We start from the raw sequence: 22,395 nt of genomic DNA on the forward strand, positions 1-22,395 counted from the left end.
CTATAGGCTTAACTCCAAAGATGGGTCAAAAGTTCACTCCCTTGTCAGCCGGTATGGTTTCTGAGGTTGCTGATTCGAGCTGATAACAGCTTATGTAATATTTAGAAAGCTGAAAGAACAAGTGCAGCTGCAGCGTCTTGTGACTGTATCATCCCCTGTGAATCCAACCATAACAAAGAGTGCCTTGACAGGATCTAGTGCTGAGTTCAAAATGGCTGTATTTAGAAACCACATCACACAATAAACTGCATATTTGTTCGAGGTCACATGGTTCTTTCAAGGCTCTGCAGTGGTTACGGACTGACTGACAGACGGCGGGGTGGACTCTCCATGGACAATGGTGTTTGCTGATGATATGGTGATTGGTTGTGCAAGTGTGCGCTAAGGAGATGTACAGTGAAGTTACACCTCACACACACATTTACTTATTCACTATACAATTAATCATTTCAAAACTTGAGTATTATTTGTGTAGTTAATAATGGCAATAAGGAGCATATGCAGAAGAGAATGCATTGTTTCGCATTTCCAAAGTTCAATAAATCACACAGATTTTATGCAGAGGTGTAAGTCTTTGTATATTACGACCAAAAACACCTTTTCATTTGTCAGAAGGTCTATTTTTCCATGGGGTACATTTCTTAAAAAAATGGCCAAGAACCACTGATTTAGGTCATTTAAGGTGGAGAAGGCTCTCTTTAAAGTTCTTTTTCTAAGTCTACGTTACGTTTGTTTTTCAGTGTATCAACACTGCCTGCGTCAAATAATAGTGAATATTGTAAAGAAAAGCAGTGACATTAGAGGATAACACCGCAGATCTTTGTGTTCCACAGAATAAAACATCATTGCCAACAACACCACCAACGTCACTTTACGGTGCTTTCTGCTAAATTATTTAGCTTGCAATATTGCTGTTTGTGTCTCTTATCGGTCTCATCAGCAATTCTTCCCGCTGCATTGAGCCATTTTCGACAGCTAAATGGAGGTGGGTTTGACAAACGGGGTGCAATTCATGTTTTTACAACACGTATAGTTTCACTTAGTGATCATTAAGATTCAAACGGTGGCAATTGTGATTAAAGTCAAGAATTTTAAATTGAAAACATCATGAATCGTAAGCAGTGGTGTCAGTGCTGACGTTTCCGGGCTGGAAATACAGTTTAGACGCCATCGCTGATTTTAGTGGTGTTGGAAGAGATGAGTTCCCCAGACAGCAAGCCTCACTTTATGAACTAATTCCTTTCTGCTTTTGTCCTGAACGCAGCCAACCTTCTCCACAGAGAGCGACAGATTGCTCAAAACATTTGTGGATCCAAATGGAAAACAACAATTATTTCTTTTTCTTTAAATCCATAACCTTTGGCATTATTTATCTTGGTGGCAAGAACATAAACTCCATCCATGAGCCCTCGATCCATGTAAAGTCACTTTAATCTTGGTTCTAAACGGGCACCAAACGCATTCATGTAACTGACACGACGCATCATCGGAATGGCGACGACAAAAAAAAAAAAAACTTTAAAAGGAAGAGTTGTGGTTTTGGTTGCAAGTGAGAGTGATGTGTTGTGTAGTGGTCGATAAAGGCCATCTGATGCTCTGAGTCGTGGCACGTCGGTCAAACACAGCAGGCCCTCTTCTCAAGTCTACGCTTGTGCTGCTGATTCACTAGTACATAAGTACATACACTTATGTGTAAATGTGAAAAAATAAATAAATACGTACATGTACAATGTGAAAATCAGCTGTGTCACGCAAGACGCTGCCTCACACTGACGCAGACTATATGAATATTAGACCAGCGCCCATGGGCACCTTGGAGCCTGCAGAGACCACGGGACTAGCCCAATAATTTAAACTGAAACAAGTATTTGGGAGGACCATCATTTATCATCCATTATACTGTATATGGTGATTTCAGAAGCGTGTACTGAACCGATGATAGCCCTTCCGGTCACACAGCACCCTTGGAGTAACTCGCTGTTGCTAAAAGGTTGGTGACCACTGCATTCGACTACCATCGTGTCTACATTGAGAAGGCTGGCAACACAAAGTGCATTTGTTGTCTATTGAGTTATCAATATGTTCCATGTAAAGTACTAAACACGTTCCAAGCATCAAATAATACTTCAGATTTCATCCTTCCCCACCGTTTTATAAAAATCTTATATGCCAGCATACAACGGTTAGGACTAAAGGGGGTCAGTGGACGACGTAGCACATCTTGCAAAAAGTCAAGAAGATCAAAGAAGTTTTGGAGCGAGGTAGACATATTTGTAACAAATAAAAATAACTTGATGTATACCAACATTTACTATGTGACACGAAGATGCTCTTCAGATATGTGAGATAAAATTAGAAAAGACAAAATAGTACACAAAAGACCCCACAGAGGAATTGAATGGACCTGATGAATCAAGTGACACCTTCTTGATTCATCGTGGATGTGAAATGACATGAAGTTATTGGTGTTCTCGCCGTTTTTATATAGGTTTTGCTGCTCTGTCCCTGACACCTGCTCACTCAGCACCTAAGTACTAAAACAATACCAAAACACACTTGTAGCTGAAGAGGCCTATTGCATTCCAGTCACAACCTCCATCCATATGGAGTGATCCAATACCCTCATCAAACACCAAAAATGGACACCTGAGAATCATAATAGGCGCTCATGCAGCCTCATGTACAACAGGCTGTGATGAGATGCAGAGAGTTTCAAAACCAATATCAGGAGCAGCTTGAGTTTACCCCCCAACTTCCTTCCTGAAAAGGTTGAAGTTACAAGCAACCCACACCAAAACATAGGTGATATTAGGGCTGACAATCTGCGCACGTCAGGTTGCATTATCACTGCAGCAGGGAGGTGTCAAGATGCTCTGGAGCGACAATCTGTGCATGACTCCCCTCAGGCTGCCTTGAATTAATCATCCCTAAAAGGGGATTTGTACAGTAGTATTTTCTCAAACTTAATTTCCAAACATGGCGATATGAAACTCTTCCACAGGCCTCCCTGACTTAGATCTATAAATATAACTTTTCATTTATCTTAAACCTCCTCATATGCCTTCATCCCTCTTACCCTTCCTGTCACCCCACATAAGCTGACTCCTGCGTGATAGCACCAAAAGTTCTTCAGCCGACATGACTTTCATAAACTCAGGCTGCCAGAAATGAATTTCTTCTCAAAATAACTTTGCAGATATCTTTAAATTTGGGTTGCAGGAGTGTGCTATAAAGAGATTAGCCACTCTCCTTATCTCTGGTGTCATACTTGAGACCTGGCTGTTGAAAAGCCGACATGAGACACAATGGAGCCACATACCCTGTCAGATACACTTGGCCAAACGTAACACGTGCAAACACAGACACAAAAGAACGCTGCGTTCCATGTCCACTCCAGTAACAATGAGCTTTGTGTCCTCATTTGGATCTCCACATTAATGCCTCACCTCCTCAACATGTCTGCTGGTTTTAGCGTGACCACCTGGAAGCCCTTGCTCACCCACGCTTTTGTGTCAATCTAAATGAATGGAAGTGTCTTTAACAGCCAGCAAAGGGTCTGTCCTTCGCTTCACCCTGATTCTTTGTTATTCAGGATTTGAATGATGAGATATCACTTTGCACCGTAAAGTTAATGCCACTTGAGGTAGTCGAGACCCCTTAACCTGAGACCTAGTCGAGATGAACACCAATGACGCCAAACTGCACACAGAGTACAGAAGCACAGACACGTTTATGACAAGAACTGAAATGCTTTCATTGGAACAAGTCAATAGTTTGTTCCGTATTCTGTTCAGTCTTGGTCTTGGCCTTGGTCACAGGCCTGCAAAGTTTTGTTCTTGTTCTCACCAAGCACTGGTTTCGGTCCGACTTACGAACGGGATCGGTTCCGACCAACTGGTCGTAAGTCGGATGCCATTCAAAATAGGTTATAGGTGCTACTGTAGAAGTAGATGGCTGTGTGAGAGTGAGATGCTGGGATACTGTGTTGCCATAACTGTCATATGCGTTGCCAGACATTGAATAAAAAAAAAAAAATAATAATAAGCATCTGCTGGCCGTGGTCGTATGTACGGGTGGGCGTAAGTCGAGCTGGTTGTAAATCGAATGTTACTTGTATTAGAGGAGTTAATTTGAAGATGAGCTGCCCCATTTGAAACACACATCTGTAGTGCACAACAGCTGCAGGCATCAAACTAAAAGCAGAATTAAAAGTGTAGAGCTTAATTAATTGAAGTCACAACAGCAACCGTAAACAAATGTAAATTTATGATCAAGTAACATGGATTCAAAAGAATTCAAAAACAGATGTGTCATTGCTCTGTAGTATTATCTGATACAATGTTATATATAGTTTTGTAACAGCCAATTTATATAAACTCATATCTGGCAATAAAAAAGAAGTAACGCCAGATGAGAATCATAAAACTGATTTTCATCAAAAAAGTAGATAACAGGACAAAAATATATAACAGAAATATATTGTTTTACCCAAGATTAAAAAAAGGAAAAAGGAAAGTAGAACAAAACAATGGACTCATAAATGCAATTGCCTTTACTAAATAAATTGAAATATCTACAGAGTGTTTTAATGGTGAATATCACCCCTATTATTATTTTGTAGTTATTGTGTATATATTATTGTGTATTATATGAATGATTCCCTGAAAAACATAAATAAATAACAACCAGCCTAAAGGTGTGGAGGATTGTGACATGCTCAGTCAGACACTGGCCACAGGAGGGCCTGGTAGATGCAGGTGGAGGGCTGCATGCACACCCCACGCCAGATCTGGCGTCGATACCCAGAGTGGTCAACATGTTCACATACTGTAGTGGTCGAGACAGGGATACACATGCTGCAAGTTAATATTTAAAATGACATTTTTATACAATGTACATTAAAAAATAGCACAACACTGAGTTCACAGCTGCATCTTGTGGTACAGGAACAATGACGTAATACAGCCTTAGGCTCATCAGACATGTGATTTCTTAGGGAAAACCACAAGACTTGAATTAGTTCTTGATCTGGCACATGCATTTTTAGCACAAAAAAAAACCTGTTTCATATTTACGATAACAGGTTCTGAAGGTTTCTACATAAACTGGCCAATATAACGCGTTTGCAGCTGCTCTCAGTGATCCTATGAAAGAACAATTATACAACAAAAAAACACTCCGGTCGATAGCTGGCTTGTTCTGCGTGAAATGAACGTTTATCATCCATGGCACAGCAAAGAATCAAAAACCTGCAGTACTGTCACATATAAAGGGGGTGGGCTAGTGAAATGGAGAGATAAATCGTAGCGACAGGCTGATGGAAGGAGGAACCATGGGACACAATGGGATCACTAAGTGGAAGAAAGCAGAGAGAAAGAAATAAAGAAAAGCAACAGAGACATGTTGGTGAGCTTCATGTGCTGATGGGCTATCAACAGCATTATGGGTCTGACTCAGCATAAACCACAGAAACCAAACTCTCTGTGGCAACATTTTAATCCAATTTAAAACATCCAGGATGTAATGATAATAAAAAAACAGCAGTAGCCAGACCAGATTAAAACTGATGTAAACACTGTAACCAACATGTGAAGAATTGCATTGCGTCATTAGGGATGCTACATTCGCTTCAAATGCTAAATATGTGTTTTGCCATGACGTAGAATTATTCATAGTGAAGGGAATAGTATAACGCAAACATTCCAAAACATTTGGGGATTTATCATATTGGTTCTGCAAAATCATGTTAAAAGAGGTTTCCATTCCAGATGGACTTCTAGCTCATTCTAACACTGTGAATGGAAGCAGCATCAGGAAACTGACTGCATGTGATTCCAAGGAAGAGTGGAGCTGGACCATTTCCAGAATGCACCTTGAAAAACCACAAATGAATGCTTACCAGCACTCTACTAACTAATTTCCAAGTGGAAGTCCAGTGCTCTACTCTGAGTCTCCAGTGACTCGCTTGGCCGTATTTTTTCTTTGGCACAGCCAGACCACAAACGCATAAGTTCAGCTCAGTGTAAGTCAGGGAAGATATAGAGCGGATCAAGAGAATATCAAAAATAAAAAAAATTCCAGTTACCTTCAAAATAAACTCACAATAAACAAACAAGAAAACCACAACACAACCGGAAGCCAATACTATTGCACCTGGTGGAAATTGATTTCAGTTTATGGATGGATGGATGATGGATTGATAGACAGTGACGGCCACATAAATCCTTATCATGTCAGCAAGCTTAAAAAGAGAGGAGTTCTTGCTTCGCATTAATACACAGAAGACATCCATTTTCCTGGAACACTGTTGGTCGAATCAAACACACACACACACACACATGTAACAGTCAACCAGGGACATACAAGTGAACTCTGTCCTCCAGTTGCCATGGTGATGAGAGACCTGCCCCAGGGGAGCAGCTGTGCTGTCATCTCCAAAAAGCAAAAGGATGCACCTATGACCTCTGCTGTCCTAATTTCCCCACGACCTTTCCTACACTCAATTTCAAGATGCCATGTTTTATTTCTATCGCCCTATTGTCACTGTGAATTGGATATTATTCAGGAAATCATGATGGAGTGTACCAGTTGGGTCCTCTTTTAATCTACCAGTCGCACCAGTTAAGTTCAAGTGCTGTAAAAACATTATGGCTTTGATCACCTTCTGTTGTTGGTTAAATTAAGTATGATTTATGGGTAGGAGTTTATTAAATCCTTGGGTGCTGTCATAAAGAAATAAAACAATCATCATCTTGTAAAACATGGATGATTTACAGGTAACAGAAGTGACTGAAAGCAAAACATATTTCATGGTGGAAGCTAGATATAATAGTATAGCATAATAGTTGTGACTGAATTAAATCATTTAGGTTACAAAACTAAAGGTTCAGGGGTTAAACCTGGCGGGCCAAGTCTCAAGGTTCCAATGTCCCCAGTCGGTTTGAAATAGAATAAAAGTGAAATTCAGCATGTTGATGTTATTATGGAGGGCAGAAACACAGGTTGTCTTTTGTGATGTGTATTTTTCAACCAACCAAGAAGAGCTACTTATAGACTTCGTCGGTATGAACTTAAAACTGCTTATTTAAAACAGGAGCTCCCACTCTGCCCCGCCATAGAAAAGCATTGCTGATGGACATTCCATTGAAAAGTTAAAAGAATAAGTGAATTTTCTTTATTAAACTCAAGCGATAAATCAACCCATGAGACAAGGGAAGTTTCTATTGCGGATGTCTTTATCAGTGGCTTCACGTTCTTTCTGTTGCGACCTAAAAGCTTGTCACGTTCAAAAAACCTGTGGTGGATCAGGTCTATAATGATCATTGGGTTTCACGCCAGCTAAACACACAATGCCTTATGTTATGACATGGACTGCTGTGTTGATCTAAGAGCCTTCATTGCTTTGTGTGACTCCAATAATGAGTTAAAGGGCCAGAGCTTATACGCGATCAATCTTACAATTGCCTCATTATATGCGCCACAATGCGTCTGCCTCTCGCACCCTGTATTTCTTGGAGAGAAGAGCGATGAGATGGTAATAGACATTTATCTGTCACCCTGTGATTTCAATGAAGGTAAAGGACGAGGCATAGAATGGAAAAGGCTGCTAGAGAAGAAGGAAAGGATCTAAGGAAGGGCGAGCGGATCGGCGGTAGAGAGGTGAGTCATGGGAACAAATGTACCTCACCCAACATAATTGAACGGAGCAATTATAGCACAATTTCATTTGTTATCTTCACAACAGTCAAAAATAGAATTGAAAATTGACTCCAGAACGTGAGGAATTGAACACTAATTATGTGAATGGACGAAGAAAGAAATTACATACATACAACAATTCTTTCACCATCAACTTGAGCTGAAGGATCAAAAGGGGACAGAGAGAAGAACAGTTCTTATAATTTCTGCCCCCTTTATTTTGTATTTACTTTGCTCTACCTCAGACATGAAAAAACAAAAATAAAAATCTAACCCACTACTGAGGTTTAAAAAAAAATCCTCATCTATGTAGCCTTCTGAACAGGAATAATAACCATTAATCATAAACAGAAATTGGGGCTACACCACACACATGTACATAACTAATTATTGTCAGGCTTGAAGGTGAAAAAATATCATCAAGCATAAAGGAATTAAACAATAATTTAAAAAAAAGTCTAGAATATACTGTTGAGGTTTCTAAACCAACAAGGTCAGCATTCAAACACAAAAATATTACCATTTATGACACAGGACAGCGGAATATCTGAGACAGCCATAATGGTAAATGGCACATTATTGTGCAATGCTTTCTAAGCGTCGCCTAAGTGTCTTGCTCAGGGAGCTAGGATCAAACCGGCAACCTCTCAGTCACCGACCAACTGAGCTGTGTCGCCCCAAGCAGCCAACTCAGTCATGAAATAAAAGCTTAGCATGCCGCTCTTTCATATTTGAGCTTCACATGAAAGGAGGAGACGAGTGGGTTGTGCTTTTCGCAAAGATGCAAAGGCATTATTGATAGAAGCCAAGGATTCAGAGCGATGCTATCATTGACGTAATGTGCCTCATGACGGCAGCCAGCTGAAGACAATGTGACCAGGGAGCGGGACTGGGAAAGAGCAGCGATAAGAGCGCGCCTGTTCAGGAGGTCACATATATAACATGCAGCCATACAAAGGACAGACGAGTGGAGGTTACATCATTCTTTGGGTGTCACACGCACCAGCTTCAGCACTAAGTTATGGTGTATGTGACATTGTTATCGTAGATTTGTAGCAAATAACAAGCAGCTCATTCTTTCTGGCTAAAGGGGGGAAGCGATAGATGACAGCGGATAAATCACAATCTGGCCAATTGTGGCCGCTGACTATCGATCAAGGACAAATGTTAAGAGGAGGGCAAAGGATTGCATTTACTCAACTGCAGTGGAGCTTACAGTTGTATTTGTACACCAGAAACATGTCAGTCTTCAAAGCCTTTCCACTGAAAACAGGCGCCACTAATGACACTACAGCGGCACCACGCCCATCCTCGGTTTGTTCATTCCTGTCACATAAACAGAAGACTAAACCATTACAAGAGAAACGCGCCATTAGAGGCAATATCACGCCGATGTAAGAATATTACAGGAATGCAGCGGAAAACAGATAACTGATTTGATAGTGGTTAATCGCCTCCCCCACCCCTGCTCCCATTTCCGCTCTCAAAAGTTGCATGTTTTCAACTTCTTGTTTCACTTAACATTTTCAGACTATTTCGCTCGACATTGAATCGTTTCAGTCTCATATGACTTTCATTCCTTGCTTGGGAAAAATAATTGCCCTACCTCAGACGTGGCTAAATTTCTGACATTACAACCTTTCCTGTGTTTCCATGGCAGTGACTGAGCAGCATTAAAGCACACGAGTGCATTCCCACTAGAGAGCTGTGGGCACAATTCATTTCATCACCTTCACCTGCCTGAGTAAATACACGGTAGAATGAATCGAAACATGTTCACTTTTCGGGTGTCTCGGTTTTTGCTTATTAAAATAAAAATGCTAACTTCCTCATGCATCTTTACATTCCGCTAGTTTTTCTGCGACGGCTCAGGGGAACATAAAACGGCACCCACAATACCGTTGTGACTTTAATGATCCGGCACTGTAACATTTGAGGTCTGTGATACAAGCAAGTGAATTTGCAACTTCAGAAGAAATGTCCAAACTAGAAGTGCACTTCAACTATACAAATAAACAGATCTTGGCAGAGAAAAAGATGCTTCAATGAAGATTGAAAAAAAAAACATTAATTCCACAGAACCATATTTGAGTCATATTTGATTGGTCTTCAAAAGAGTCTGGATTTTCTGGTTCTTTCAAGGTTTCTTCCCAACAGTTCATATCATCATAATTCAACACCATTTAAGCATTTGAAATATCACTGATAATGAGAAGTGCAAACAGGCAGCCGGTGAAAGTAGAGTAATGGAACTGGTTTCCACAGCACATGGCAAGATGAAGAGTTGTTTGAGATAAAACTGTCCATCTGTTCATCTTGCCAACAGACTGACGTTGATGACTATATAAATTCCATAGTGGAGGCAAAACTTAGATAAAATACACTTTGAAATGCATCTAAACCCTTCATGGTGTGCTATTTTATGTTATAAAAGCTACTTAGGCGGTGAAGATGTGAACCAAAGAGACAGTGGGTAATGAAGAGTAAGAAAGGACATTTCTCAGTAAATGTGTGACTTACTTTGAGTCTGTTTGAATAGTCTAAAATGTAAAGAATGGAACTCGGCTGCAAGAAATAACTTGGTGATTGGAAAGCCAAATGCTGTCGCACAAGCTGCTCAACCAATCAGTAGCAGCCTTTGTTTCCCGCAACATGTGAAACAAAGGCAACATAGGGTCACATTTAAGTTCCCCACATGTTTCTCCAGCAGATGAGGAAGTTGCTATTGATCACTCTGTCAAATCACTCTTGTTATAAAAATGAAATAACCACGTGTATTTATCCATTGAGTGAAATATTGGCCGAATGCCTATTTGAGTGGAGCAAAAACTATAAATCTCTGCTCCTTAAAAGGATCGACATCCTATAATTCCCTTAATGAGAAAAAAGCCATTTCCCCTGGGGTGTTTCCTGTTGTTTTCCCTCTGTTTTTTTGCTGTGTTTACTCCTTTGTCTGTGTCAACATGTATCTCTTAATGCACTTCTTATTGCCACTTTTCCGCTGCGACACAGAGGGATGTAAACAATCTGTTGTTCCGAGCACGCCGACCACTACTCTTGTTTGTTTGGAGTAAGATGACACTACAAGGACATCATCAGCTGTCTGAAGAGAGGAAGAGAAGCGAACAGATGAGGGGAAAGTTACATTCATCATAAATAGCACATGAAAACCAATTCCTCCTATGAGCACTTCATAAAGATGCTAGCTGATAAACACGGCTTTATTACTTTCTCCTATCCTCCCCACATCTTTCTTGTTTATATCCCATCAAACCACTCCCTTCCCCCAAGCAGGGAAATAATATCAGCCGCCTGCAAAACACCATGAAACATCAGCATTTAAATGGATTCTGCGTCTTGATTGCACACAAAAATAAAAAGTACTCCATTGAAAGAAGTGTAAAAAAAATCCTACCTGGTTAGAGGAAGCACTTTCCAAGTTACAATCCACTAAAGGCAGATAGAGCTACTCCACACATCCCCATTAATGTGCCCTACTTCCTCTGTCAAACTGCCGTGAGAGTGTTTGTGGCTGGCTGGGGTGCGTGTGATTCAGTCAGTGTGGGCTAGGCCGAATGAACAGTGCAGAGACGGAAAGAGAGAGAGAGAGACAGAGAAAGGGGGAGAAGATATAGGAGAGGAGAGAGAGTACAAATGCCCAAGAGCCAAACAAGGTGTACAACTAAGCAGCACAAACAAGTAAAAAAAAAAAAAACAGCGGGTCAGGGAAGATTCAGATGAATGATCTGTGGGGGTGTTCATGTATGTCCACTCATCTATAATGAACCCTGTGACTGTGGCATATGATGTGCGTGTGTGCAAACATTGTCTAACATGTGTAAACACACCGCATTGTGTCCCTCCTTGCTGTAGCCCCTTTTGAGAAGACATTAACGCAGTAAAGCGTGGTCCCACAGGATGCAAAAGGCACACATAACCATTGTAAACATGCACAGACATGAGATGTTTATAGACGGACGTTCATCAGGCGTGCAATACGCAGCCACAAAAGTAAATGGATAACAATATAGCAAGAACTGCCCTTGTCATATTGTCGAAACTTCCTAATTTGACGGGAAGCGCTCTCTTTACAGGGGACAATGCTGCTATAAAGCAGAAAGGTCATCAGTGTGGCAAGGGTTTCCACTTCCCATGATTCAAAATATGAACAGTTCACATATACGGTAGCATAAATGGCGATAAAAGAGAACAGAATTCAGAGGGCATTCGTGTTTCCTCCCACAGTCCAAAGCATACTGAGGTTAACTGGTCACATGTGGTACGGGGGCCAAATCTGGCCCACCAAGTCATTCATCATTCAATGTGGCCCGCAAAAGCTTATAATACAAATCATCAGCTCACAAATGAATATTTCAAGGAGACCCCAAGACTAGCTATCGCTGTTCACATCCATCACAATGTGCTTGGAATTAGCAAGACAGCACTCAACTTGGATTGTGTTTAAAAGGTGACAGAGTTTAAAACCCGGGCTCTAAATTGTTTTTAGCTGTGAGTGTGGATGCTTGTTCGCCCTACGACAGGTGGGTGAAATGTTTAAGGGCCTTTTGCCCCGAGTAGGTGCTACGGGTGAATGAATGTTCAAGGGTGGTCAAGTCTGAAACAAGTGGGAGTTTGTAAGTGCCCTCTAGGTAACGTGCAGCTTCACGAAATCTTGCCTTGACTAGAAATAATGATTATAAAAGCCAAATATTTCAAATAAATTTGACAACAAGAAAAGATCCTGAAGGAGCTGCCAACTTATACAACTGCAATGTCGTTGAACCAGTCCAGAGGACACATTTAGGACAGCGCATTCTCCATGTAGTGGTTGCTAGAAATCACAAACCAGCATATGACAACATGACATCCGGATGGTTGTACTGCATTATTGACCCCCTGATCACTGTCAGTGTGATCCTCTCTTGGATATACACTTTCGCTGAACGTAATTGCAGTGAATCATACGCTGCCACAATACTTCCACACAACACGACTGACGGAGACGACATCAGTGCATCATATCTATTCAAACAATGACTCAATCAGGCAGGGGCTAGTAGGGACATCATGAACCTTTCAACCGAGCCAGAGGACGCAAGTCCACTTTCATCGGAGCTAATGGACACCGATGTCACCAAGAATTTGAGTCATGAGGTCGAGACAAGTTTATTATTGTTTCCTGCTTACGAATGAATAGTATGGATAAACTGAGGAGACACAACCAGCCTCACAGGGGTTTTTGAAAAAGGACATTCAAAAAATACTGCAGTGCAGTAGCTTCTATTATATAATACAATCATAATTACAAAAAATAACACCGAGTGGCCAAAGAGGGAGTTACTCAGAATACACAGAGAAGCATTAAACCTTTTTCTTTATGTTGATTGAAAGAAAGAAAACAACTCACATGTGCTCAAATAATAAATTGGTTTTCGTTGCAATACAACTGTGAATTCAGTAGTGTAAAATGCAGCCACGCCACTGTAATCCTACAACTTCAACCTTCACATTAGAAAATCTGGCAATAGAAAACATATGTTTCATGTAATGTTAATTAGTACAGAAGCATTAACTCGTACAGAAGAATTTCATAACTGCCTTTCCAGATCATTCAGAGCATCTTTGGAAAAAAAAAAATCTAACCACAATGCTAGTCAATGTTGAGTGAACAAATATACATTTTCCACAAACATTTAAAATGACTACATAAAGTTATGAATACATTAGGAGTTGTTTCTTCCCTGAGAATTCCCATCATTTTCTTTTTTTACTGCTGCAAAGGAAGTTGTGTATGTTAGAAAAATAACTTTAAAACTAGGAAAAACCTCGGAAATGTTGATGATGAAACAAGGAAAAAAGACGATTACATTTTCGTGGCCATCCAGAATTACGTCTGGACTGCATGGCCCGTCTTCCGGCTTTATAAAGGTCACAAGCAAGTTTTAGAACACTACTGGCACCGGCTGGCCCATTGAGTTCAGTTGAATTTGAATATACATGATATAAATGATATTTCAAATGCAAAAAAAAGGGTATCTTTTTATAGAGACAAAATTAATATAGGGCAATAATATTGGGAGGAAATGTGGGTTGAAATTTGGCTCTTGAAATGCTTTTCAAATTATTCATTAAAACCAATTAAACTTCAAAGTATTTTTTTAATGCAGTCAGAGCTTAATCGAAACTCATAAATCACAGGAATATTTCTGTGCTAATTCGATATTCAAAAAGAGCACATTCCAGGACACGCAGGACAAAAAAGTCTCAAGACATATTTATGTGGAAATATATTTTTTTCTTAGCTGGATGAAAGTTTCAGGACCTTGGACTCATTCTCATCGTAAATCAAAAATGACTTGACTTGAAGTTGAGACTTAACCTGCGTAATCCAAGGACAGCTATGAATGCTGGAAAGAAACTCGGATTTAAGCATTAAATAGTCATTGAAATGTCACTCTTCCAATCCCCAGCACCAGCGTGACCTCCACAAGAGAAGAATGATATCAAGAATACGTTACCTTCGACACAGGCATCTGTACGCCAAGTGGCTTTTTTAATCAATGATTGATGTGGCGCCAACAAGACAGTCCATGTACACACTGACGACACACGTGGTCAGCAGGAAGAGATTCAAGCTGCTAATCCAAAGTGACCAGATGTTTACCCTCCTTTGGAGTAATTCTGTGTTGTTGCTGCAGTCACAGCGCAGTGTGAACACATGTGAGACAGTCAGCAAAGAGAGATGGAGCGCGAGAAAGAGAGAGAGCTAGCGTATGGGGTAACAAGAGGCTTGAAGAAGGAGGAGCAAGTGGGGAAAAAATGGAACGTAGCTGAAGCACCAGTGAAAGGAGGGATTGTTAAGCGTGATGAATTAATATCAAAAGAAGCTGGTGGTTATTAAAAGATCAAATACGACAACTCTCCAGGGACCAAAGCTGTGTCAGTGTCCTCTCTTCTTCGCTCTCTCCCTCTTACTGGCTTCCATGAGTCTATTTTTAGAAGTTGCTCCACTGCAAATCAAAGCACTGAATCAGACCTATCAAAGAGCCGGATGTTAAAGACTTCATATGGAATAAAACGCCGACACTGATGACCATTTTTATGAATAAGACCGGAGGACGTGTCAGAGGAAAGAGGAACCTGATTACTAAACAGTCCTAACGGGAGGCTTTGAGTGACACGAACGTTGACACACATCACTCTTAACGACAGGTTGAGAGTCTGGCCGTGACCTGGTTCGGCAAAGTGGCAAGACTCAGTCACACACGTCCTGTCACCTGACTCTCACTGTCTGGTGCTCTGCACATGCTGCTGGACAGGAAGTGCACACCAAATGAATTGTTTGTTGAGACAATATAGTATGAATCTCTAGTGACAAGCAGCTGTTCCAGAATTCTGTACCAGAATTGTTAGGTGACTTTTTTTTCCTTGGAATCAATAACCGTCTGGTCAGCTTCCACGCAACGACAGGGAAGATGACCAGAGGCTACCATCAGTCAGTCTTGGTTGTTTCACCTCTTGAAGAAATTTTTATGTCCAGCTGGCCTTCAGCAAAAATGACAAACAAGGATTCAAGTGATTTGCAAAATATTTTGTTTACCAGCAGAATGGCGACATGACAAAAGCTGGTAAACTAGTTGAATGAGTCAAGCAGGTATTTACCTTTTAGATCACAAAATATTCTTTCACTCCTCACAAGTGGAGACACTTCTTTTAAGTGCCGCCAAAGTTGCTACTTGGTGTAAAGCAATATCCTAATAACATTTTATGCATACATCAGCAAACTCCCCAAAACACACAAACCCGTTGATTTAGGATTTAGCATGTTGGTACCAAATGCTGAAAGCCCTGAGCAATAAATTCAGAGTAAATCTACACAAAATATAAATCAAGAAAATGATGAGACCATTTCATGATGATGTGTCTGGATAGAAAATAGAAAAATGTATATTAAGTGAAATCAAATTGAACTTATTTTCCAGCACAATTTCATGCTCCCGGAGCAAGTATTAGGTCCCAGAGTTAAGAATATGTGTGATTAAAAGTGGAAGTGAAGCGATTTCATGCTTTGCTGCAATCCTCAGTGATGCACTCATCTATACCAGTTATATAACATAGTTATGAATAGTTAAAGTTGAGCTAAACAAAGCTAAACAACACTCCACCAAGGAGAAACCATCAATGTTTAAACTGTGGCTAGGAATTAAACCTTCAATGAGTAACACCAGCGTGTGTTAGCATGACGCTCATATAGAGGCATTATGAATTTGCTTACTCGCCCCCACATCGCAGAAACTCTTCCTTTTTGGGGAAAAGAAGTAAGTAAATCATTTACAATTTGCAAGTGATGTTTGCAATGGGATGACAGAGCAAGCTAGCAACTTCGGGGTTGGACATAAATACAAAGTGAGAGTGATCGGGATAGATTGCACGCACACGATGGGGGGTGATAAATAGTAACTAAATAAAAAAAAAAAAAAAAAAAAGGAAATACCCATTTTGTGTATTGAGAGCGTAAACCAAACGCTGCAGCTTTATTGTCAGGCTGTGTAAGATATCAACAGGCTACAACTTGAATGATGAGGATATATTTCGCGTCATTGCCAGTATCTAATGTCATTCTCGGTCCCATGAATGAGAGTTAGGAGGGTGGAGGTAGCGATCGGTGACGAAGAACAGTAGGATGGTTCAACCTGGATGATCAACGACAGGTTGCTATTGTAATGATGACAGCCTGAGGTTCTACCTTTTGCTTGCTACTTTAACGGTGGAAATAACTGTATTTTAAATGCAAACAGACATCTCAAGTTGCTCTTAGAGAAGGCATCACTGTTATCAACTTACCGCATTGGTGATAAGTGTAGAAGTGAGTACACATAAAGAAATTGCAGCAACTTGCTGTAAAGAATCCAAAGCACTGCAGATGTTGGCATGAAATATTTTTATTATAATCTGCATTTATTTCTTAATTTACATTATAGACTCAACGTGGAATAAATTTGCTTTTGTTATTGGCTCTTCCATTTCACAGGCAGTTCTCTGCTAATACATCCCAGGGAAAGGAAAGCTATAAGGGCCCAGCCCATCTGTGAATATTTCACATGAACCTAAAGGGGGCCTATGCTTACATTTCGAATGTTGAAGTATTCCATGAATCCCACATCATGATGACGCTACGTTAAAAAATGTTGCTGATATTTTTTTGTGGTCCGGAAACGCCACAGTGACGTCCCCAGCCGTCTGTGAGAATGCATACTCTGTGGGGAGGATGGTTCTCAGAGCCAAATGGATCATTGGGACAATTAAACAGTGTCAGGTGTATGGAACTGCTGATGTGTTTTCTTGTGGGTGGAGTTCCTGGCAGTAGCAGAAAACGAGATTTCACTCGGAATGGCGGGGCCCATATGTAAATATTTCAAAATACATAAAGTTTTGTGCAAAAAGAAACAAACAGCAGTGTTCAATAGGGTTCCAACACCAATAATAAAAAAAGAAACTTTAAGACTCATCTTTTCAGTTCTGCTTGTATCCTCCATAAACTCATATTTATGAATATTTATTATTTCATTTTTGAGGTTATCTATAAAATATTTTATTTATTGTATTATTACATTCTTAAACTAGTGTATTATATTTTATTTGAATTATTCTTTTCCATGTCAAACTTTTCAATCAACATTTCTTACACACTATCCCAGTCGAGCCCCAGAGTGATGTGCAAAGTGCTATATAAATAACATGTTAGTCATTCATTAATGTTGCACCTCTTTAAGCCTTGGAGAAAAATGCATGCTGGCCTATGTTAAATCTTTAAGAAGGCTACTGAGGTGGAAAGATAAGATCATCCGCGTCTAATAAGAAGGAATGAAGGGGAAAGTGTGTGTTTCTGCTTCAGGGAAACAGCAGACAAGTTTAAAAAAAATATTGAGCAACAAAACTGCACTTCTTCAGTCATTTCCTTTCTAAAGTTAGGTTGACACAAAGAGAAAGCGACACATACATGTCTATGCTTTTGCACAAACAAAAACCACTATTTCAGCTTCATTTCTATGAGCTTCTGCTATTACTGAAAATGTGAAAAAGGTTTAGCTCTTGCATGATCATTTACCTGTCGGGCCAAACTTCCACATTACAACCTCACACTTGCACCAGCTTTTCTAATTTTTAATCTGCTCGGTGATGAGATGAAGAACTAAAGGTAATGTCTAACCGTTGACCACAACACTTAACAGACTGACAGACAGAGAAGCAGAGCTAATCTAATTGGTGCCTGGAAATGTACCACTTGTTGACACTGGCTGACAAACAGTTATTTGTGAATAACATACTTAGTTGTGCTTGTGTGGCCTGAGGGTTGCGCCACTGTTTGGACAAAATACGATCCGATTGCCACCAGCAGTGACACTCACCTCTGATTCTACAGTTCTAGCATGAGCTACAGTGAAGTTTCAGCGACACAAATCTGCATCATGTATTATGAATGTAGTCGAATTGGAGGTACTTTCCACTTGATGTAGCAACTGGAGTACTCAAGTCCTGTCAAGTCTGACCATCGCAAAGGACAAGGCACGAGCAGGATTAAATTCTTTAGGGGAGTTTTGAAAAAGATGATTGATTTGAGGGTGGATGTTGGCTCCTGAAAAGAATATGACAGACACCTCAGTGAACAGATATTTTTTGTGTCTGATTTTTTTGTCTGAAATTGAGAAACTCAGCTTGTCTCCCCTCATGTCAACACTTTCTCCCAAATGTCAAATGAGACAATGTACAGCACAGGTGGATGAAAAAGCAGCCAAATCACAAAGAGGACCATATTACTTCACTGTAATGTGAAGTAATGTAACATAAAAGATAGAACTGCGCAGAACAACATATAGTGGAATCGAACATTTACCCAAAAACTAAAAGAGGTAGCTACTGTTTGAATAAAAAAGTGAAAAGCTAAACTTCTACTATTGCGATACGTTTCACTTTTAAGAGTTTTATATTTGCCTTGAGTTCCATGACATTTTTTGAAATAATCATAAAAGCCACGTCATGCTTCCAGTTATTTTGAGTAATTTGTTAAGATGCAGCGTCTGCTCAAGATAGCAGATCCATATTCTGTTACTCAATGATGAGGTTGGCAGCGAAAGAACAGAAGGACCACACACTCTCAACAGACGCCTAGTTAAAGCCATTTCTCCTCCACTGACGATGATGGTAATCACTCACGCTTCCTCCGCTGACTCAACTTCTGTGATCAAGTTCCAAAAATTTGTACTGGTCAGTTCCAGTTAAATTCCCCATTTGTTGACTTTATTTTCAGCAGACAAAACAACTTCTTCAGACCCTTTGTTTTTTTTTCTTCTTTTTTTCATCAACAGCTCAGACGTGAACAAAGCAGATGTTTGTGCTCATATGGTTCAAGGCTCACGCAATGTCGAGCAAAAACAAGACATTTTTTACAACAACAACATGAATGTCCCCTCAGCCTTGTTTAGCTTGGTTAGTTTAACACCAGGTTGATTGGACGGGCTACGATGTGCTGTTATTTTGTGTTGCCCTCAAGACATAGGAACAACACAAACAACCTAATAACACATCAGTATGATGAGACTAAGATCTCAACAGTCAAAACATCACGCCCATCGTCCAGTTTCTGAACATGTCACACACTGTATGCGTGATTCACGTACGTCAGATTAAGCTCCACACCAGTAAACATGGATTATCACTCTAATCTCCGATTCACAACATCAGGCTTGCCTATAGCTGCTGGTGTGCAAAGCGATCGTGTTCTAAGAATGACTTCATCGCTACGTCTTAAAATTCACGAAAACACATTTAAAATATCTCAAATATATTCAAGATTTACCAAAACGGGGCATTTATTAGTCATTGCAAACATCCCATCCAATTGATACACAAAACAGACACCATGATCATCATGCACTCCTAGAGGCACTGCTGGATTATGGAAACTAAAAGGGAGAGGGATAAAGGAGTGTTTGCAGCATTCAGGGGAAGCAGGAATTAGGGCAGCTCCTTGGCGCGACGTGACTAACCCATTTGCTAGAAAACCATGAATGAAGTAGCGAGAGTGGATATAATGCATAGACATGCTTGCCATAAGAATGGACTCACTTCAACACAACTCTCAGCATAACTCAGTGCTTCAGTGAATAGTGGATTTGCACGGCTTTGCTTGGGACAAATGTCGACTCCCGCGCGAGGGAACGGCGCAGTTGAGTGGATAAATATTCTAAAGCTCTTTTGCTGAAACTGGCTGGCGTGAGGACACAGGAAACTTCAAAGATGGCTTTCAGTCGGTTTACCAAGCAGGAATAATGAGTCAAAGCGGGCAGATCCAATTCATTTTCTCTGGAGAGCTGAAGATCTGACCACGCGGTGTGTCATGGCAAAACGAATGGCCTTTCTACTTTGTGATTCAGCTCAGGCTGACAAACATGGTTCAAACCAATGTTTTGATGATCAATTATTGCTTTGGGCACAGAAAAATATAACTCTCACTGAACAAAAATCATCTCTGCCCCATAAACAACAGTCATTTCAGGAGAAATCGAGGCTTTTAATGCTCTTACGAAAATATAGAAGACGGTGTGATTTGTGCCCTGTTTCCTCAGGCCTGTCTTGTGCCCTCAACAAATGCAGAACCATTTTAGGGGGGCATGATTGGGATGAATTTAGAAATGTACATTATATAGACTTAGCAAATCATTTTAGCTTGTTACACAACTGAGGCAATATCACTGTTGTCAGTGATATTTGGTTGCACCATCCTGTCAAGCTTCTTCTAGGCACCATCCTCTTTCCTGCAGGCAAGAAATGTTTGTACCGCCCCATGATGAATGGTCTTACTCCCACTCAAATTTGGGTAGCTACCTGAGACAAACCTACTCACACCTGACAGTGGAAACACGCCATGAAACATAGTGTACGGACAGACTCATAGTGTCGTTCACTGACCACCGCTTGGCATAACAACTGGTAGCCAGGCCAGAAGATGGACCAGAAATAACTTTTCTAGATGGAACGAAATATTGTCCCACTTTCACTGTACCAGCAGTTAAGCAAGGAGAAACAAAAAAAAACAAATTGGATATTAAAAGACGTCAGCACTTCCCATCTTTACTTGATCAAGCTGGCTTACACATAATTAAACGTCAAAGGAATGCAAAGTATTTGCCTGTGAGGTAATTGCGCGAAAATGCAATCAAGAGTGAACTCGATTTATCTCAATGTTTAATGTTGTGATTAAAAATGTTTTCCTGCCTCCAGGACACCAGACTGATCGGTATTTAATAAGAAATCTTCAGAAATGCATCTAACAAGCGCAGGGGTGGAAGCAAAGGGCCTGCAATAATACTACAGCGGGCGCAGATGGCTTCAGTGGAGATGTTCAGGGGTTGGAATGCAGATGAAGCATTGGCCAGCGCAGTCCCTAAGAGTTAATCACACGCCTGCATATTATGATAAAGATCTTTCTCTGAACATTCCAGGAACACCACTGGAGAGCAAGGCCACATTCTTTGATTCTTGCCCGATGGTTTTGACTTGATTTTGTTCCGAACTTGAATCATGAACTCCTTACATTTTTTTATTCACATTAAAGCGCTCAAAATGCATTGTGTTCGCCCATGTGCCTGAAGTTCCAACACCACAGTCGGCCTCAGCAGCTTGTTCTTGATTCCAAACCTCCAAGAGATCAGCTCTGTTGCTGGAGCTGCGGACACGCAGGCGAAAACAGCATATTTTGAGCGCTTTAAGGTAAAGTTTCATCGCCTTCAATTTAAGTAAAAATGTAAAAATCCATATTTTATGCATATATTGGGTATAATATTCTGATCTATAAGGAGGGCTGATGATTGATTGGTTGGACTGAGTGGCTCATATCCTGAAGACTGGTAAGAATGTCATCTGCCAATACCCTTGATACAATGAGGTGGAATGATCTGGCTCATATTCAGATTTTAAAACAGTTGGATGTCCAAGAATGACAAGGAGACAATCAGGACATTCCATGGATGAAATGAGCTTGCCAACAAGTTTTGGTTGCCACTCCTCCCAGCAGAACAATACATGCCTAAAAATACTCATTACTTCAGCCTGTCTTGCTATGTCCCATTCGCAAAAGTGCACCTGAGTTTTTCATGAGGACAAGCCAGACATCCCAGAAGACCTCTAAGACATGGATAATGAGGCTTTCCTCCACGTGCACGTACCATGAATGTCTAATGACAACAACCTTCCGCGCTTAAGGCATAGCATATTCACAAGTTGGCTTTTGCATCCAATATAGACTCAGAAGGTCGCCACTTTACGAGTCAACATGCAACACGGAGGACTTCTGCTACTTGACCATTGTCAATAGGTTACACCTTAGGAGTGATAATGCGTTGCTAATGAGGGAGACTTGCAAAAGGTGGCTAGAGTTCTGCTTCATTGATTCTCAATCCGTGCCCTTTGAATGACCCCTGTGGGCTCAAGAATACACAAATATATAAAAGGAGCACGAGCATGCACATGCATGGATAGATTGAATAGATTCACATGGAGGCATTCAGACAAAGAGAATAGGGGATCAAAGAGTGTCGGCTTCTCCTCTTCTGGATCACTCTTTAATGTGCAGATGAAATGAGATGCAAATATAGCTACAGCAGGTGTTGTACCCATAAATACCTCTGTTTATCCTCC

At 40.5% G+C, this 22,395-nt stretch overlaps 1 protein-coding gene across 9 annotated transcripts in view; it reads right to left on the minus strand.

The window, feature by feature from the left end:
• Positions 1-22,395, minus strand: part of rgs3a (regulator of G protein signaling 3a) — a 135,965-nt gene that overhangs the window by 36,627 nt on the left and 76,943 nt on the right. Inside the window, exon 1 of one of the 9 annotated variants that reach the window (XM_053866733.1) lies at positions 14,217-14,432. The exons of 7 other annotated variants lie outside the window; for them this stretch is intronic. In XM_053866733.1, coding sequence (XP_053722708.1) covers positions 14,217-14,231 — 15 coding nt within the window. In that variant the 5' untranslated portion in view covers positions 14,232-14,432. Of the gene's footprint in view, positions 1-11,113; positions 11,251-14,216; positions 14,433-22,395 lie in introns of those variants that run through there. One more of the 9 variants, XM_053866742.1, reaches the window with a different exon arrangement.

This window comes from Synchiropus splendidus, chromosome 1 (genome assembly GCF_027744825.2).
Source record: "Synchiropus splendidus isolate RoL2022-P1 chromosome 1, RoL_Sspl_1.0, whole genome shotgun sequence".
In the NCBI taxonomy this organism is placed as follows: domain Eukaryota; kingdom Metazoa; phylum Chordata; class Actinopteri; order Syngnathiformes; family Callionymidae; genus Synchiropus; species Synchiropus splendidus.